This window comes from Protopterus annectens, chromosome 4.part0, assembly GCF_019279795.1.
Source record: "Protopterus annectens isolate FY-2018-M chromosome 4.part0, PAN1.0, whole genome shotgun sequence".
Taxonomy (NCBI): domain Eukaryota; kingdom Metazoa; phylum Chordata; order Ceratodontiformes; family Protopteridae; genus Protopterus; species Protopterus annectens.
In genome coordinates this window covers 302603988-302624401 of record NC_056733.1, presented here as the reverse complement: position 1 = coordinate 302624401, position 20414 = coordinate 302603988, and the positions used below count along the sequence as shown (strand labels likewise).

The 20414-nt window shown below is 39.6% G+C and overlaps 1 protein-coding gene across 3 annotated transcripts in view; it reads left to right on the top strand.

The window, feature by feature from the left end:
- The window catches only part of KSR2 (kinase suppressor of ras 2), a 2556886-nt gene that overhangs the window by 2139791 nt on the left and 396681 nt on the right, over nucleotides 1–20414 (top strand). For all 3 annotated transcript variants that reach the window (XM_044068294.1, XM_044068293.1, XM_044068295.1), the window contains one exon: nucleotides 2810–2906. In XM_044068294.1, coding sequence (XP_043924229.1) covers nucleotides 2810–2906 — 97 coding nt within the window. The remainder of the gene's footprint in view (nucleotides 1–2809; nucleotides 2907–20414) is intronic.

Here is a 20414-nt window from a genome sequence, read left to right as displayed (position 1 = left end):
CCCCTTTCTGCACAGCGTGAGCTGCACTTCTCCACATGGTAACTGTGAATTCTGTCCATGCTGTCCTAAGTATTGAGTATTGTACAGGTAGATGCCTGAGAAGTGCTGAATTATGCAGCTAAGGGGAAAAAGGAATAGCAGCATAATATCAAGATGGAAGCCGAAAGATGGCAAAGTTATACTGATGTTTGTGGACCTGAATGCAATTGTCTTATAATGATACATTAATACTACAAACATGTTACGTTTTTAATAACAGCAATGAAGAAAGGCTTTGGTACAATAAAAATATAACAAATGCCGGGTAATGGTAGCTCCTGATGTGACAGGCAAGACTTGAGTCAAATAGGCAGGGGAAAAATGCATCATCATCATTAAGAGTTATAATACAAGAGATATGAATACACCATATTCATTGGAAATCACTGCATTTTTAAAAAGTTGGATCACAGCTGAAACTGGGACCATTGGCTGTTGACACCGTACAAGCAGGGTTCAGGAGCAAAAAAAAGTCTTTATTGATCAATGAAAGATAAAGAGCTTCTGTATTTCTGCATAGTAGCTTCTTTTATTTCTCACACAAAAACTGTATTTTTATCCATTGCACAGATGTTAACACACAGGCAGCCGTTGAAATCATTTGAGTGGCTGTAATGCTAACTGTGGCTGGTTGACTGATTATTGTCACTTACATGCACTCATGTTCAGTGCTACAGACTTACAGGGAACCATCTTTTACAATACCCATAGTGCCCACGATCCATAAAAGGTTACACCACAGACAGCACCCAATTTGACTACCCTAGTTATGACTTTTAATTTGAGAATGTAATTAAGACTTAATAGTAAAGATTTGCTTTCATAAACTCACTTAGGGGCCAGACTAAAGAAATATATATATTAGAATACTGTAAAGCCACTGTCCTTGTTTGGTAATTACAGGCCTCTTTTTGGATGATGATGTTAGAGGCAGTGGAAGTCTGTTCTAAACTTGAGGCAGCATGATTTTTATAGGTATGGCCTTTCTTGCACCGTGATGCAGGAATATGTGAATTTCCCATGCTAGTGCAAGTAGTGCTGATATTTGTGTTTCTTTATATCAGTATGGGACTGCAGTGATAAGGTAAGGTTTAAATGAAGAGCTAGATCATTAAAATGTAAAGGCATATATATAATGTGTGTGTGTGTGTGTGTGTGTGTGTTTAGAGATCAAAGAGCAGAGCTGGTTACAGAAGCATGCACATAATGGGAAATAGTTCTTAGGAATGATGATCCAATAACACATGGAACGGATGGTGTACATACCTTAATAAAGCACTGCCACATCCTGCAACAGTGGCTTTAGAGGTATAAACCCCAGACCCCTAACTACAATGAAGGTGACCCAAGATGAAATAGCAGCTTAGGGCTCAATGCAGAACAGACAGGGTGGATGGGCTTACACACCCTGGGTGTGTGTGTGCGCGCGCTTGGGGTTCCGTATTATGGTTTGATTTTCATGGTGAAGACCCGGGAAACAATTGTGACGTGCTGCCTGAGGGTTGGCAGGGTGTCTTGCTGAAGTCAGCCGCTTGTATTAGAGGCAGTTCAGCACTGGTGTCATTACATATCCTGCCTTAAGTCTATTACTGAACATGCATAGTAGATGGAGAAATTGTGGAAAACACTCCCAGACAGCAGGTTGCTGCCCCCCTAGGATCTCTGATCTTTTCACTGGCTTCAGACAAACATTGGGCCTAACTGGGAAAGGTTATGGCAGGTCTGTTAGACCAGGTTGACAAGGAAAGAAACTGAGAGCAGCTGCTGATAAGCCAAAAAAGGCACTGCTACAAGTACCTTGTTTAGAGTCTGTCACTTTCCACAACAGATGTGGTGTTGTAAACATTTGAAAAGTTAGAGAGAGGGCATAGAAAGTCATGCAGCATCCTTAACACACAGCTTGAACTTTCCTGAGATATGATCCTATGAAGAAAGCTCCATTTGTAGTTGCTGAATCAAGGAAGACTTGCCGAGTCTTTGATTGTGTTTTCCCCATAAAAACGCATCAGTGGTCCATTGCTTGCCCAGTGTACAAGGTCAAGATGGCACCTCTCAAGAATGAATCAGTAAAATATACTCAGGAAGAAAAGGGTTGTGTTATACATGAACAGAATTGCATGATTTTCACCAACAGGCCTATTGCAATATTAATCTTGTGTGCTAATCTGGCAGACATTGAATTTGCCAAAGACTAAAGATGATGAATCCTGATAAGGTATGTTATGCAAAGAGTGTCACTAAATGGCTTTGAAAGTAAATATAAAGAAAAGGTCTTGGCATCCTGATTTCTTAAAAAAAAAAAAAAAAAAAAGACTATTCCAGTAATGAAACATCTGACTGCATTGTCAGGTAACTATTGCATTTTTGCAAATAATGTTTTGCATAATTATAGTAACAACTAATAAGTCTGCTGTGAACTGATGGCTTTTCCTTTTAGATAAATACTTTTGCACAAATTTTTTTGAAAATATCAGCATTAGCAGATGATTGCATGTTCACATATTGACTGTACTTACCTTGTTGTCCTCTGATGTGCAGAATCTGGCATGCTTTGCTAGTGAATATTTTCCTAAGCTCTGAGTTCCAATAGCAGTTCTAGAAAAGAGGTAAGCAAAGTAATGGCTGGCACCTAGCAAACAGGACGGTAACAAATGATTCCCCTGATTATTATTTTTTTTCAGTTCTGTTGTTGATCCTCTTTTAGATTTTATTTTGCATTAAATGATATGTTTAACAGTTTGTTTCTTTTATCTTTTTCCTTTTTCCCCAGTTTATGTAAAGGAAGAACCCTGTACTCTGTGGTGAGAGATGTAAAGGTTGTGCTGGATGTCAACAAGACAAGACAGATAGCTCAAGAAATTGTGAAGGTGCGGCATGAAGAAATCTCAATTTAACTGGTGATGGTGATGCCAATGAAAATATGGTGATAGTAATGGTGGTGGTAATTTATCGTATAGGTTTTCATAAGTGACCACAATAGATGATTAAAAAAAGGAAACATAAGAGAGAGAGCATCAGTATATTATCAATGCATTCAGGTTGGAACCTGGCATGAATTATATAATTCACAGCTCTTTCCATTTGCATTTCCGAGGCTTCACCATTTGTAGTCTTATACAGGAGATCACCTTCACAATCTGAGCTTAAGGATAAAGTTAGCATTAGGTGAAAGATGGTCCTTAAATTGCCAAACTGTTTTCCTAGACTCATGGCTTGTACCTATGGTAAGATGGGAACTGAATTTTAGAAATGACATTATAGAGAAGGCAAAGTTGGCTTCCTCTGATATAGCTCAACTCTTAATTGTAGGTTATAGTGGATGTTTAGACAATGCAAAAATAAAACAAGAAAAAAATCTTCCAGCAAAAAATGCAAAAAGTAATACATGTATATCCTATTTTGTTGTCTGATGCACCCAGCTGAACAGAATATGGAATTTAACCACACTGGGCTGGAGGTACACAGATCAGTGCGTTTAACTTGTAAGGTAGAGCTTAAACCTCTATATATGGTCCCCTCATGAACTCTACCCTGTGACTTAATGAAGTTATGGTGTCAAATTTATGATAAGTCTATAAAACTTATCACATTTCCTGTAAGAAAAAATTGTACTGTTAACTATTATCCTTTAAAAATTTGTAGTTTGCATTTTTTTCCTTTTTAAATCAGAAGTCAATCTAGATCTAAACTCAAGTTTGTAAATGTGCTTTATAAACAATATAACCATCACATCTCATTTCACACTAAATAAATAAATAAATAAATAAATAAATAAATAAAAGATTTTCCTGCTGGCTCTGCTTATATCATCTTAATACTTAACAAAGTTGAAATTTAGGAATGATGTGGGTAATCCTTTTGAGGTCAACTAGTGTGTAATATAATGAATTTTCTGTATAATACAGTACCCGCATTCCTTTGGTTTAGTAAATAAGGCTTCCATTTAGTGCATGGCATGCATATCACTGTTAATTGTAAACTTAATTCCAAGCTTATTAAGGTTTATTAAATCAACAAAGGTATTCCAAAATACAGACTGTCAATACAATTGAACAGACGTTTAACTTCCAGAATAACTTAGCTACGTTGATCATCCATCTGTCCATCCATCCATTTTAAATTAAGCTGCTTTATGATTTATTTTCACTACCAAACCCTCCCATGAAACGGTTAACATATGTGGGGATAAAAGATGCCCAATATCTATGATGTGTAATAACAGAGCAGTAAAACATAAATGCTAAGGATGTGACTTTCATTCAAAATGCTGCTGTGTGAAACTAAGCTGACTAGGGGGGGGCATGAACATTTGTTTCAATATTTCAGTAGCAAATTAAAAATATATTTTTGGGCTTGCCTGCCATAACTGTATAGCCAAGTTATGGACAGCAAATAACCCTCTCTTTAGCTCCTTTGACAAAGGAAACAACTTCTTGTTTAAAGTGATTGGTTAACAGAAACATGTAAAATTGTGCTGTTATTTGTACAGTCCTAAACTTTTGCCATTTTTTATTTATCCATTTGTTTGACTACCATGTTTGTATTCTTGGATAAAGTAAGTATTGTCTTAATATAAAAGATTGTCAGAATGCCTAGTAAAAAGAACACCCATCAGACCTTTTCTGTATTTCAGAATAGCTTTTCCAAAAATTGTTATTGATGGATTACATAAATAATTAAAAAGACAACATGAATAATTAAAGGGTGCCTTTTTGTATTTCAGGTTTAAGTTTAACTGTTTGGAAAGATATGCTGTGATTACTGACTTCCTTTGATGTAGAAAGATGGTCAAAAATATATAAAATTATTTGTAAATATTTTAATTTTTTTAAAGTTCAGTTCTGACAAGCTGTGAGAACAAACTCAAATTCCTTAAAAAGGAGTAGATGTAAGTGGGAGCAAAATATTAAGTTAATATTGAAATTATTTTTTTTTTTCATTTGCCTAAGTTCTTTTGACAGAACATCTCTGTGACATTTGTGGCTATTTTGACAATCTTTCCTATTAAATTATTTTATTTTGATTTATTTTATTTTATTCTGCATTTTCTTACTATGTCTATGTCACTAAATGTATAAACAGAAAGCTCAGAACAACACTGTCTAGTCATGATTTCTTACAAGCAGATTTTGCTGTACAGTCTACAGTCCTCTCCATACCTCTCAACCTCTTATCCCAAGAAATGTGGACAAATCTGACATAATCGGGGACAAGGGCCAAAAATAGGGACATATTTTAAATATTGCTTTTATAAACTTAAAAAATAGAGTAACAAGGTTTGTGTTGAAATGCTTTTTCTAAAGGATATAAAGTCAGAAACTCAGGTGTGTGATACTATTTAGTGATTTTATTCCTCAGATCATTGCAGTGATTTGCCAGAAAACCACAAATTTTATGACAGACCAAATTTTTGAGGCAAAAATCTGGACATTCTGTGAAAATCAGGACAGTTGAGAGCTATGGTCCTCTCTGTACTGTTGTCTTGAAAACACAGTCATACAGTGAAATTCAGTCTTCAGTTTTCTCATTTTTGAAAAGAATAATTGTGTTCATTACCCTAATGGTGGGTGAGACTTGAACCCTTAAGCTTTGACTGCCCGAGCTTCAGCTCACCTTCAGTTGGAGTTCTTTCATAGGAAATCACTTTCTGCAAGTTGTGCCAGAAGCGATTCCCTTTTTGAGGAAATTTCTTAATTTTTCAAGTAAGTCCAACCTCAGAGTTAGTATATCTAAGTTTGAGGGTGTGGTGGTCCTTCCCCACTGCAAAAACACTTGAAAAAATGTATTTTGGGAAGATGTTTATGGCAAATGAAGTTCAGAGATTCCAATTCCCAGTACCTTTGCTTTGGATACAACTTGGTTAAAACTGTCCTATTAATACTTTTTTCTAGTAAACTGTCTAGGCTAACTATTATGGCTTAATGTTTTCTGGATCACAGTCTTATTTTTTTCTGGCAGTTTTCTGCTTTTCAGTATCTGAAGCCTCCTTTAACCTTGAACTGTATGTTTAAGGAATTGTTATATTTACCCATATAATAGCAGTTTTATGGGAAGCCTTATGACTTTATGTTACATGAAACTTAAGCTATGCATACATAAAGCAGTGACTGACATTTCTGTGCATCAGAACTGACTATGCCACATATTCTATGTTTTATTTCTGAGTTGTGGGACAAGAAGAAGAAGGAAATGTGAGATTTAAGTTTGTTTTGCACCCTTTCCTTTTTTCTGAGTTTTTGTGTACCCAGAATTGGTATTTGTAGAGACTGAAGTAGTGCAGGATTGCCACCACAAAAGGCTTTTTACACAGGAACTTAACCTTCTGCAAAAAAAAAAAAAAAAAGGAATTGCTCAAAGTTAGTTGCAACACTTGGAGTGTAACTATATTCAGACTGAAGTTCTTCTTATGATTAACCTCATATCATTTTAATGTCATGCACTTAATCAGACCTAGTAAAGCAAAGGTTTATCTTGAAATGTAGCAAACAGAAGACATAATTTCATCATCCTGAGATGATGTGTGTGCGAACAATGTAACTCAGTGTGAACTAATGAGGCTTAGGCATGCACAAGTGCCAGTGTAGTACGAGTGTGCCTGGCACAGTGCTGCATAATGAAACCTTTCAGTTGTGAATGCATGTGTGGTTATGTGGCTCCTGGACATCAACATGCAGGTAGCATGCCTGGTGCTATGAACATTTGCATGCACATTGAGGTGTCACATAGCTACAATGTTGGTATAGGTGGGAGTCCATACAAGGGTCATGCAGCAAAATGCCATCTGGTTTTATTTTATAAATGGGAAGGGAGCGGGGAGATATGATAATCAGAAAAGGAGAACAACATTCAGTGGAATTCAGACAAGGACAGCAGGAATGGAAACATTGTATTGGGGTGGGGAGAAATAGTATACTTTTCCAGGGAAGAGAGGTGTCCTTCTTTTTGTTTTTAGAAGGTGGGAAAGGGAAGAAAGCAGGGTTATTGGTGGCTAGGAAAAACTGCAGGACAAGACACACAAGCATATTGAATGTAGACAAAAACTGAAAAAGGAGGCACTGACCCAAAAGGGAGGTATGACAAAAAGATTTGCAAACACAGGATGCACAGCTGTTGAAGGAGACTTTACTGCAAACAGAGTAGGGGGAGTGACATGTAAGGGAGGAGAATAACATGATGGGGGATAGGATGGAGGTAGGAGGTCTGCTAAGCTGGCTAAGTGGCATAACATTCTCACAAGTCTTCCATCTTCATGGCTGACATCAGGGTAGAGTCTAATGGTCAGGGCCAGCTGGCTATGTAATACCAAGAGGAGCTTCAGGGTTCCAATATGGGAAATGAGCCAATGGTCTAACTCAGACTTCACCAACCACTGAACAGAACACCATGTGGACCAGGAGGGTTCCCCCTCTACTACTCTCAGATGAGGTCCCTAAGCCTCCCACTGGAGAAACACCAGTGGATGCCACCATCAAGCCCTGTAGTTCATCCCTTACAGGCTGACCTTCATCACCTGCAATGAAACAGTCCTAGGGACTGCTGGGGACTCAGCTGTTGGCCCTTTCTCCAATTCGGGGCACTGTGACTACTGCGATCCTGTGGATGCTCTTTGGATGATCCTGCAGAAAATCTGAAAATAAATGGAGAAAACAAAACAAGCTAAAAAAACACAACATGAGAAGAAAAAAGAATAATGCACAGATACAGACAGGCCCTGGAAGGAGAAACAACAAAATAATGTAAAACAATAGCTTGGGGGTGCTATTATACAACAGAGATATGAGTCAGGATGAATGTCACAATGTTTACGACAGTAGCAACTTCAGTGGATGAAAAGTAATGTGTCAAGCACATGAACAACTCTGCAAGAAAAATGTTGAATGCTGTGGCAAACAGGTTAAGTACAATGGTTTTACAAACATGGCAAAGGAAGGTCTAACTGACACAGTTTAGGGAAATAGCACAAGAAAGTGGAAGGAAAACAATTTATAAATTTATTGAACAACTAAGCATTGGTGAAATAGTAAAATCACAACTCCTAAAAATGGCACAAGCTGCAGTATCAGGTAAAGTACAGGTACGGTAATTGCAGCAATGCAGCACACGTAATCTGTTGTGTGGAGAGTCTGACCTGCTTCCTCTGGCAGGCTGTCTTGTTTGCTACCATTTCTTCCTCCCTTGCAAAACAGAAATAACATTCAAGTGCACAGCACATACATGGCAACAGAAGGAATGCATAGCTATACTTCTTGGCCGTATTATATAGTATCATAATAAAAACAGGACTCTTACAGTAGTCTGGAGGCTGTATCCCTCCAACGTTTTCTTCCCATTGGCATAGAAGGTATGGTTTACCTCTGCAGATAACTATATTTGTGCCTGCACGTCTCACCAGAGTAAGTGTAACCTAAGGCATCACCCACTGCATTGGTAAGCATGCGCTAGACATTAATTTACTAGTGACCTTTATAATCCGCTAACAGTTCCTCCTCATACTGCATGTGCAGATGTAAAAAAAAATGTCTCTCTGCTGAACCATGCAGGAGCCCTACCAGAGTCAGATTCTGCTGAGGCAATATCCACTTACCAAGTGAAGTCCAAGAGTGAAAATTAGATCTGGGGTGCAGCACTGCAGGTTGTGAACACCATGTGATGTGCATCACTGTATAGCACAATAGCAAATGTCCATCCATGTCAGTGCACAGAGAAGGGTGATGTTTATGTGGCTATGCTCCAGAGATGTGAATAATCTGAATTTTACCCATGCCTATGAACGACCATGATGGGCAGCTGTGTAATGACATCATCATGGGTCATTAATGCAATTCAAATCTGTTAGAGGACTGTATAGGCTTGCATCCATATTTCATCTCACTGCTTGTACTTGAGCCAGACCGAGCCTGTAATATGGCATTGAACTGATAATGCATTGTGTTATTGGCACATTTCAGAGACAGTTGCAAGAAATTATGCTGTTAGCATAAAAGCTACACTACAGACTCTATCATATCATAATAGAAAGCACAGTCTCAATTTTGCAGGGCACCATGTTGCAATAAGCAGCACAGAATACTGAAGAAAGTGGATATCAGAGTTTACTGATATTTAGGCAGTGTCAAACAGATAGGATTATAAATAATGCATATCACTAGTGCATCAGTGGTCAAAGGCACTTGGCTGCCACACACATACACACACACACACACACACACACGCATGCGCACACATGCACATGCACACGCACACACACACAATGTCACACAGTGCTTTTTGTGAGCTAACACTGTACTGGCAGGAAAGGTTGCTCTCCTGGGGTATGTTTCCCTCCAACCAGAGCAAAAGAGCAAAGAGAACAGTCACAACATTACAATCCTAGGGAGTGGCCATCCAATTAAGGCACAGGGAACAGGCAGGCTGAATCACAGTCTTGCTGTAGGTCTGTCTGCAGAAATGTTGCAAAAGCATGCAGACAAGAGTGTCAGGCTAATAGGGCTGCTGGGCCTGTAGTACAATGGACACACCCTGTGCTGTTGTCACGTGCAAAGGACAGAAAACATGGATCACTTGCTCTCAGCTGCCTTACTATGACATAGTATCAGAACTTTTACCTTGTAGAAATTCATTAGGTTGTGCTTACCACAGGATTACTGTGGGCAACAAAGTGGCAGATGGCTGATATGGATGTCCCTGCATACCCACATTTGTCCACAAGTATACCCATAGATGCACATGACTTATTAGGGCACCAGAACAGCAAAAGCTTTACCTGATAAGTTAGCTACACCTGTGGGTATAGCCGACTTATACACACACCAGAATGGCAACAGTTGGAAACGTTCACCCCACAGGAAGTGTTGCTCTAGGCCCCCCCCATACACATGTATGGCAGGGAAGTCATGAACATCATTAAAGTGCACAAAGCTTTCTGGGATTAGATGTGGAAAGAACTTGTGTGAGACATCATTGCAGTGGCTAATCACTATAGAATACAGATGTAGTTGCATTGAAGGGTCATTGACATGATGTTCTTGCCAAGACGAATGCCCAGAACATAACTGGGATAAAGTCGCTCAACAGGAGTACAGCCCCAACACCACAGCAGTTCATAGTCACTGAGCAGATAGACACCAAGGAGTGCTGACACTGGGATAACACTCATACCCAGTTTTTGATTGGATGGTGGAGCTGTGCTGGTCAGTACTGCCCAATTGTCTACTGGGGATGCCTCAGATGAGTAGTGTCACCTGCCATTTCTGTAGGATATTGCCTAACATGTCTCCCTGAGATACTCATATAAGCCCTTCTGCATTTATGTCATCCGGGGTCTTCAGGACTGCAACTGAAACTGCCAGCACTACGAAGTCTGACTGCCCAGGTGTCTCATGGAATGCACCAAGTGGCACAAATAATTCCATAAGACATTACTTAGCACCTCCATGCACACTTTACTCAGATATACTATTTTGCATTCCTGTCACACAAACAGCTTGCACCATGAAATACTTATATGCCTTAGTGCGCGGGTGTTCTTGGCATATAGCTGTCTGCTGAGCAGTGGTAACAGTGACGCATGTACCAGCTTTCATAGTAGTATGTTATCCTTACACATTCATAGGTTACACTGGAAGAAGATCATGCACTATAAGTCGTACATGCCTGATGTCATGTCAGTGCATCTCTTTTAATGTGGACAGTAATGGCATTGTGAACCTGGGACAGCCTGAGGACACAGTGACTCTGTCAGTAACAGTAAGAGAGGAGAAAAGCGTCTCCTATCCCACAAATGTGGAGACTGTGCATGTTCAGGGTGACCCTCCAGCAACACCTATGTTCAGCATAGGACATTGTGTCAATGTCAGTGCCACACCTGACACACAGGCATACCAACACTGACAGCATCAGAATGCCTTATCATCTCATAGGTGTGTAAATGTCGTTGGGGATGAAAGTTGGTGGCTTTGTGTCACAAGGCCGAAATACTTGAATACTGCATGACCTGGCTATTAACCTTTGACAGCAATCAGTGGTTTTGTAAGGTTGGCATGTAGACACAGATGAACACTAATTAGACCATATCAAAGCTGATTATTGTGCTGCATGTCCTGTATGAAAATATTCAACCATTGCAGGGAAAGTGGACACGAGCAGCACACTTGGCAGCCATGAGTGCATCCATCTGGCTGCTTGGAACTGACCTCCATGGCTGATGTAGGGCACAGCTGTGCACTGCCAGTCTTCACAACTGCTTAGCGCAGATGGCACACACTGCTACTGAGATGGTCATATTGCCTATGGCTACCTCCATCCCTGGCTGCAGACATTCACCTGGATGTGGCAGATGCTTATCCAAATCCACGGTAACCCCCACCCAGGATCACTGATGCTCACCTGGCTTTGCCCAATGCTTGTCTAGCTCCAGTGTTGGGAAAAAAATATTGGGCAAGGCAATCATGGCCTATAGATGGTGCATTTTCCCCCCAAAATGTATAGGTTTAAAGCCTCACCATTCCTTGCAAATATGTTAATGATAAACTGCTGAACTGTAGAAGATCCTGTTTAAAGTGGAGCATGCTTGAAGGAGGCTTCACTTATATTTGCATGGGTGCATAAATGCAGTTAAGATAATCTGCAGCCCAAAAGTTGTTTATCTAGGTGACCTTTGCCCTATGTCTGCTGACCATCAAGTCTTCTTGCAATCAAAGAGTGACCACCTATTCCACCACACCAGGGATTCCACCCATAGTTGATGCAAAAACTGCCCTAGAGTAGCTGTAATTCAGGCAGTCATATGGATGTTTTGTGCTCTCATCAGGATCTCAGTAATCAGAGTATGTTAGATGGCCTAACTCCAACTACTTGATTAAGGGAAGTGCAAACCATGTCACTGTAGTGGCACACAATGCCCTCCACTTACAAGTGCACATTTTTGCACACACACAAAGAAGACTAGCACCCATTTGTGATGTGTTGAGCTTAAATCACACACAACCAGGCTGACCCCCTGCATCCCCTCTTCACTTGTAACAGATAGTGGAAGTGTGTGTGGTCAGCTTCACCTCACCCATCTTCATTACCAATACCATCACATACCCAAGCAGCTAATCAAACTCTGGCCACCTGGGCTGCAGTTGGGGCTTTATCCTTCTATGCCACCAGTGCTGGCCAACCCTAAAAATGTTTACCTACTATGGCATATTGTATATGTACAACATTTCAATATAGTTTTCAGAAAATGCAATCTGTTTGCACCCATTTGTTTATTTTATTTTATTAATTTAACATTTGTTGACCGGTAAAGTCTGACTAGGGCAGAGCCTATTTTCAGTGGAGGCCCAGGGAGAAATGCTCCATACACAAGTCTTTGGAATGTGGGAGACATCTGGGGTACCCATAGGAAACCCACACGAATACAGAGAGGACATGCAGACTCCACACAGAGGGCACCCCAGTCGAGAATTGAACTGGAGAACCTCTTGCTGTGAGTTGGCAAATCTAACTGCTACACCACTGTGCCACCCAAAGCAATATGTTCAATATAGTTTCTATTGGTTTACTATCATTTTGGCGAGTCACAGGCAGTTGAGTCCATCTGCATGATTCCTACATCGTAAACATCAAAATGTCAAACACTGACAGTACTGAATGTCCAACCTTGTTCCCTTCTGGACCTATGGTAACACTTGTTCCTGGGTCCAGAGCGGTAATGAATTTCAAGGTTCGATGTTTGTGTTGGTTATACTGGGATTCAGCATTCCAACTTTTGCAGAAATGTGTCGACCATATGAAAACTTGACCTCCTGTGACTCGACATAATGATAGTAGACCATTTCTATCTATATGTGCCATCCTTGCGTGGTCAAGTCAGTCTATATTTGGGCACTTTGACTTTACTTGTAGGGTTTTTTTTTTTGTAAAATGTTGACATGGAATTTTACCGAGCAACTGATGATGCCTTGAGAGTATTCCTGCCTAATAGGAAGAGCTATTATCTCTTCCTTTGGATATAAATTCTAAGGCAATCTGCCTTAATGAAGAAAGAAGACAAGTATGTGAAGATCTTCTCTGCGTCTTTATTTTTGCAATGCTTATAATGCTCAGAAATGGCAACAATAGCTTGAGACATCTGAGAGATCCATGAATTAAGGATGGTGAGTTACTATTCCAACGAATAAAGGTACAACTGTTTGCATCTATAAAAGATGTTGAAATTGACTTTGCATGCAAACCAGACTGCTTACCTAACAGTAATGCTTAATGATAGTAGTTTGCTTCATAAGAATTTGCAAGTGACACTGTGTAAGGATATTAAACTAAAAGCCCACTGCACTATCTGAAAAAAACAATATGAGTGGTGACTCACAAAGAATGGTTAATGCAGGGAGACATGTACCTCAACCACATGGGTAGGAAAAATAGTGGGGTATGTATTCCATGTAAATGACTACTGAAAAACAAACAAATGAGTATCAGCCAAGCAGTGTCAGTGGCTCAACAAGTAACACATTCACCTTTGGTGTGGAAGGCTGTGGGTTCTATTTCCACACCAGGTATATCAGTTTCTGACACAGCAGTGCTATCCTTCAGATGAGATGTTAAAGTGAGGCCCCATCTATTTGAGTTTGTGGTAGCTCAGGTGGATGTAAAAGATCCAATGCTACCTATTAAGAAGAGTAGGGGAAGTTACTTAATTCTCTGGCCAAAATTTCTGACAGTAATATAAATACATCCTTGGGTTTCCCCTGAACAGGGACTGCTAGACTAGTGGGACTAACCTGGTCAACAAAGGATAAATAAATAAAGCTATGCTAATGAGAGGCACTGTGTATGGTTTCCACTCAAATCAGAAGAGCAAACTAACATTATGAACGCATTTGCCATTTTGCTGATGTCCTACAGCCAATGGCTGCACTTAAATTGCTATCAAGGCCCCATCTATTCCACAAGGAGTCTGGTGTACTTACTGGAATGGCTTCTACTCCATTATCTTCTAACTACGAAAAAGAACACAGAGTATTATATACAATTTATTTATTTATTTCCAGTTTGATTACCAGGGAAGTCCACTGGGTCAACCTGGCCCATTTTCAGTGGAGGCCCGGGGAGAAAAGCTCCGAGAATGCATTGAAAAACAGTCTATATACTAAAGTTTACATACACATAGAAAAACAGTTTACATACTAAATTTGAAAGAAAAAAAAATTTACATACAGGATTTACAAGAAATGCAAGCAAGGTATGAGAATGCATTAGTAGTTTACAAATATGATTACAAGAAATACAACCTTGTACCAGATAATAATTCTGTAGAACAGATTAAAATTAAGCTTTTTCATTGAGTATAGGAAGCAGAAATTTGCTGAAAGTAAGTGTTAAGGTTGTACTGATATTTGACATGATTAGTTTGGCTCCACAAAAGATAGTGAAATATGCTTTACATGCACAATTTGAGTAGAAAGAAGTACTCTATATTTACAATATTTACATGTGTTGTTGAGCAAATATAGCTCTGGGAGTGGAAGAAGTAGGGAGAGGGATAAAGCAGCGGGAGATTGCAGGGAGATTTGATATTGTTGAAAGAAAGTGCCTGAGGGGGAGGTATAGAGGGCTTATATACCAGTAGGGGCAGACTCTTGTGGCTTGAAGTGATCAAAGCTCATGTAGGGAGGAGGGAGGAGGCAGGGGCATTTCTGTTTAGTAGACAGATGTGTGAAAAGCTGGGCCTTGAAATTTTCATAATTTGGGGTGGTTCTTATTGACTAAGGAAGGGAATTCCATTTTTTGCCTAGAGCATAGGAGAGGAGCAGTTGGCCAGCAGGATGTTTGGGTTTATGGACAGCTATTAAGTTCTGATGTTCAGATCTAAGGGTTTTGTTGGAAATATAGGGGGGAAGGATGTTAGAGTGGGGCATTTTGTAGGCTGAAATATGAGAGTATGTGCTATAGAGAGTTGTAGGTAATCTAGGTGGTTTGGTAGTTCTAGCCAGTCAAGGGATTGCAGGGTGAGGCAGTGGTGAGTGGAATTTTTTTTTGGATTTGGAGGCATATTTAGAGATTTTATTGTAGCAGCTTTCTAATTTGGAGGAAATGGAAGAGGACAGGTTGGTTAGGAGAGGAACACCATATAGTAAGGAAGGAAGGAAGGAGAAAAGTAGAGGCTAGAGTTTGTCTTGTTGAGTGGGAGAGAAAGTGATTGTTCCTATACAGCATACCTAGCTTTTGGTGGGTCTTTTTAATGTTTTGTTGTACATGTATATCGAACTTTAAGTGTTCATCAACTATTATACCTAGCAGTTTAGTGGAGGGGACGACTTCTATAAGTGTGTTGGTTTGGCTAAGGATTTTGAAGTAATTTTTATTGAAGAAATAGTTCTTCGTGGGTGGGGATAGTAGAATTTTGGATTTGCTTGCATTAAGAGATAGGTGGTTTTGGTGTATCCAGTTTTTAGTTTCTGAGAAAGCAGTTTGGGTTTTTGACATAAGCTCTTGGAGGTTACTGGCAGAGCAGACTAAGGTTGAGTCATCTGCATGTTGAATAATTTTGGTGTCGGGAATAGCAGTATGGAAGTTATTGATGAAGATGTTAAATAGCATGGGTCCGAAGATGGATCCCTGTGGTACATCAGTAGGGGTGGGTAAGAAGGAAGAGATGGAGTTTTTCCATTTGACAGCCTGAGATCTGTCTGATAGGTAGCTGGAGAACCAGAATAGAGTTTTAGGTGAGATGTGAAGGTTTGAGAGACGACAAGGAAGATGGTTGTGGGAGATGGTGTCAAATGCCTTGGATAGATCAAGAAAAACAGTAGAAACTAGCCGTCCTGAATCATGGGCTTAGTTGACAGTATCTAAGAAAGAAATTAGGGCAGTTATGGTGCTGTGGCCAGGGCGGAAGCCATGCTGAGTAGGTGTGAGGAGATTATTATGGGTCAGGAATGGCATAAATTTGAGGTGAATGCACTTTTCAAGGATTTTAGAAATAGGGGAGAGTAAGGCAATGGTGCGGAAATTTGAGATACTGGTATTTTTCCCTCCCTTATGGAGAGGGAGAATGAAGGCTGAGTGCCAGAGTTTGGGGACATAGGATTCTTTTATTGATCTGTTTATTATGATACTGATAGGGAGAGCAATGCCATCTGCGACGTGTTTAGAAAGGATGATGGAATGTTGTCAGGTGCATTAGAGCAGGGCTTAAGTTTGGATAGGAGTTTTTTTTTATGAGAGTTGTGGAGACAGATTTAAGCTCGAACAGAGGAGGAAGGTGTCTGTGCAACATCTAAGCAGTTCCCATCATTCCCATGTCTGGCACAAGTGGGACCTAGGGAAAAAGTTCCAAAGTTAACATGTAAAACATAGAAAATAGCAGTTTTGTATAAAGACAATACTTATTTACATAGTAGTGACGTTTCCAAAAGAAAACATATGTAGAGAAAGAGAATAATGTTCAGAGCGGTGATGCTATCAATAAGGAAAGGCTTATTGTTTTCCTGATAGCTTCTTTGTACTTGAGATCACTCGCATCTGGTAATACTAAAGAGGGTTGTTCATCATTTCTCCTAAAAACTTAATTTTAAAAGCCAATACAATATTGTAAAATGGAAACTGGATGCTTGCTGTTACATTTTTTTATTGGGACCTTTGGACCATTTTGCCATTGTTTTTTCTGGTCCAATCGGAAAGCAGATAAGATTTCAGAGAATGTTGCAAATGTCAGTGTCAGCTAATTGAGAGGCAGTTGTTTTTTTTGACAAACTGTTTATTAAATTAGCAGTCTAACAAATAATTAACTGCTTATAAACATATAGCAATTGTTTTAATTAAACAAGTAAGGCATGCATGCTTAATGATCTCAGTACATACATCTTGACAAATTTACTAATTGAAAGCGTGTACTAATGAGAGGACAGGTTCCAGTTTCCATAGTTCACTGGTGTTTAAAAGTTGAATTTCTTATAAAATGCTGAAAATTACTTTTACAATAGCTGAGTGATTGCAAGCAAGAGGATGCTAACAGGAAATCAGTAATTCTTTCTGTTACATAGCATTGATGCTTTCTATGTGATCTTTATGCATGATGAAGTATTTCATTTGACATATGAATGATACAAAAGTAGATAAACTTGAGGATAATAATGCAGTATGTTTTCTTGGCTTATTGTTTAGTGCTCAGACTTGTAAGGAAACTTATGGAAGCAACCCATATGTTTGTCAGTAATACCACTACCAATGCAGTTTTAACACTTTTTATTCTCTTGTATCACTACAGTTGCTAAGTTTATTATAAACACAGCCCACTGAAAGCTCATTTACGTTTTCCTTCTTTTATTTAGTTTTATTTTGGAATCCGATGTGGCATACAGTTTAATCTTAGTTGCAAAGCCAGATTGATTTAAAATCTAGCTTGCAGATCATCTTTAAAGTGTATGGCAACTTTTAAGACATGTAAGATTTATAACACCTAATAACAATGTGCTCAGTGATACAGACTCAGGTATTGTTAGAATTTAGGTGCAAAAATCACCACTTGCCCTGGGTTAAGTAATTTAAATCAAAAGGTCAAATTGTTCTCCTTTGGTTTCCACTATCATGTATTCTGGTTTTACACCTTCTTGGAGATGTGTAGGCTTTTATGCTGGTTGTTCTTGGCCTAAGTCAGGAACAGGTTCTGTTTCATCAGCCAGTTCACTTTCTAAAGTTTCCATTTCCAGTGATTAATCAGGTTGTGGAGCTTTGTATCTGTCTGTAATGAAGACCATACAGACTGTTTGCTCCCATCTTTCTTAGGCAGTTTCTCAGAACTAATAGTGTGGTAGTGGGGGATGATTTATTCTTTGAGTGGTGAACAAATGTAAATTTCCTCATCCCTCTGGGTACTTTAGAGTAACTTTCCTTTGATGGAGAAATTAGTGATAACAAAGATCTACTTATAAGTAGATAATTCAAAGGGGTAAATCAAGCTGGAAAACGTGTGTACCACCAAATATGTACATTTGAGAGGTCTGGTAATCTCTGTCTCACACCCACTTTCAACCTGGCCCTGTACATTGAAATACCTAGAATGCAATTATAGCATGCTATTCAAAAAGTCTCCTTTTAGCTCTAAGCCTGTAACTCTCTCCTTAACCATATCTAAGACTTTACTTGTTGTTGGTCTTTCGGCTTTTTCCGGCTAGGGGTCGCCACAGTGGAACTCCGGTCCGCTAATGATTGGCAGTAAATTTTCATTAACGCTGAGGTGCCAGCTCGACGTTCAGCCCGCCCGTTTACGCATGTCTTTCGAATGCCCACCCAAATGCGGGGAGGACATGCAGACTCCACACAGAAGGCACTCCCTGCACTCCAGCTGAGAATCGAACAGGAGAATCTCTTGCTGTGAGGTAACAAAGCTACCGCTGCACCACCGCGGATGTCCGATATCTAAGACTTTACTAACTACTATAAATTCAGTCCCTATTTAAAAGCTTATTTTGTCAAATGAAGCCAGTGCAAATGCTTCACTCCTGGTCCTGTCAGCTAAATTTCTCCCATGTGGTAAGGGTTCCGCAAAGTACATCTCTTCTTCAGCTATGGCAGTACTTATTTTCCGATTGTATTTCTTCACAAGTTGGATTTCTGGGTAACATGTCAGCCATAATTAACTGTTTTCCAGGCCCATGAACTACTGTGGTATTGAAATAGTTCATTGTCATAAACAACCTTTGACATTTGGGTGGTGTTTTTTCCAAATGTAAGGAATTAATCAGTAGAATCAATGGGTTGTGTTCTTATGGAGGTAAAAACTATCTAGCCTCAATGAATAGTCAAGAGAATGTTTCACATTCCAATACACTCACAAGCCACCTTTTTTGATTTGTGAGCACCTGTTTTTGGCATTGGTTAACATTCTGGAGCAAAAAATAACAGGTTGTAGCATTTGTTCATCTTTCTAGAGTAATGCAGCACCTTATTCATAGCTGCTAACATAAGGACTCATAGCTGTTGGCTAGGTATCATTGTAGTATGCATGCAATGAAACAATAGTAACATTACTTTGGCTTTAGTGAAAGTTTGGTCTTGAACCTCTCCCCATAACCAGGTTATGTCTTTCTTTAACTAGTTTGATGGTAGAAATAACAACATAGACAGATCTCTCTCTCTCTCTCTCTCTCTTTCAGCTTTGCCTGGTTAGGGGTCGCTACAGCAGATCACCTTGGCCGCTCATGATTGGCAGTGGAGTTTTACGGTGCTGAGTTGCCAGCCCAGCACCCAACCTTCCATGGAAGGCACACACACACACACACACACACACACACACACACACACACACACACACACACACACACACACACACACACACACACACACACACACACACACACACTCTCATGCCTAGGGCCAATTTTAGCATGTCCAATCCACTTGCAAGCTTGTCTTTGGGGATGTGGGAGGAAACCGGAGCACCCAGAGGAAACCCACACAACCACAGGGAGGACATACAGACTCCACACAGAAGACACCCCAGCCGAAAATCGAACCGGAGAGCTTCTTGCTGTGAGGCGACAACGCTAATCGCTGCACCACCGCGGCCATCCTAACAACAACATAGACAGATCCTGTACATATTTTCTCAATACATTTTGTTACATAGTATCTTTATTACTGTTCTGACCTTGCCTGCATCTGGTTTGTTTCCAATAGCAAGTATACTGTGACTAAAATATTGGATATCTTCTTTCCAAAAATAGTATTTGTCTTTGCTGAAGTTTTAATGGTTTGGAGTGCAGTTTGCTATCTCATATTATATGTCTCTTTATCAGGACTAAACATCAACACATCATCCATAAAACAACACCTTAGTGCCAAACAAAAATGTATCATCTCATCTCACATTGAAATATTTCTGGAGATGAAGTTATACCAAATAAGGGTTTCCTAAAACAGAACTTTCTGAATGGAGTAATGAAAGTTGTTTGCTTCTGAATTTCAAGAAGTATCTGCCAGAGCCTGTTTAAAAGCACATTGTGTGGAAAGCCCTTTGGCATCAGCCAGCTTAGGTGTTATTTCTTATAGTGTTGGTAAAATGAAGCTTTCTTGCATGACTGCATCATTTAGCTTTTTCAATTTAACATGTATTCGTAACTGCTGTTCTTTTTATGAGGTTGACCACTGAACACACCATTCATTTAGTTCAGTTGCACTTTCAGTTCCATCAAGTGCTTGCATTCATCTGAGTTCTGCATCTTCTGCAGTATAGGAAATGACATTTTTCTTGATGGGGTCAAAACGTAAGGGACAACATCTGGCTTTAATTTTATTTTTGCTGGCTCAAAGTTAAGACTTACCTCAACAAACACATCTATATTAACCTTGTGTATTCTGGCAGATCAGCCCTATTTTGCATACCC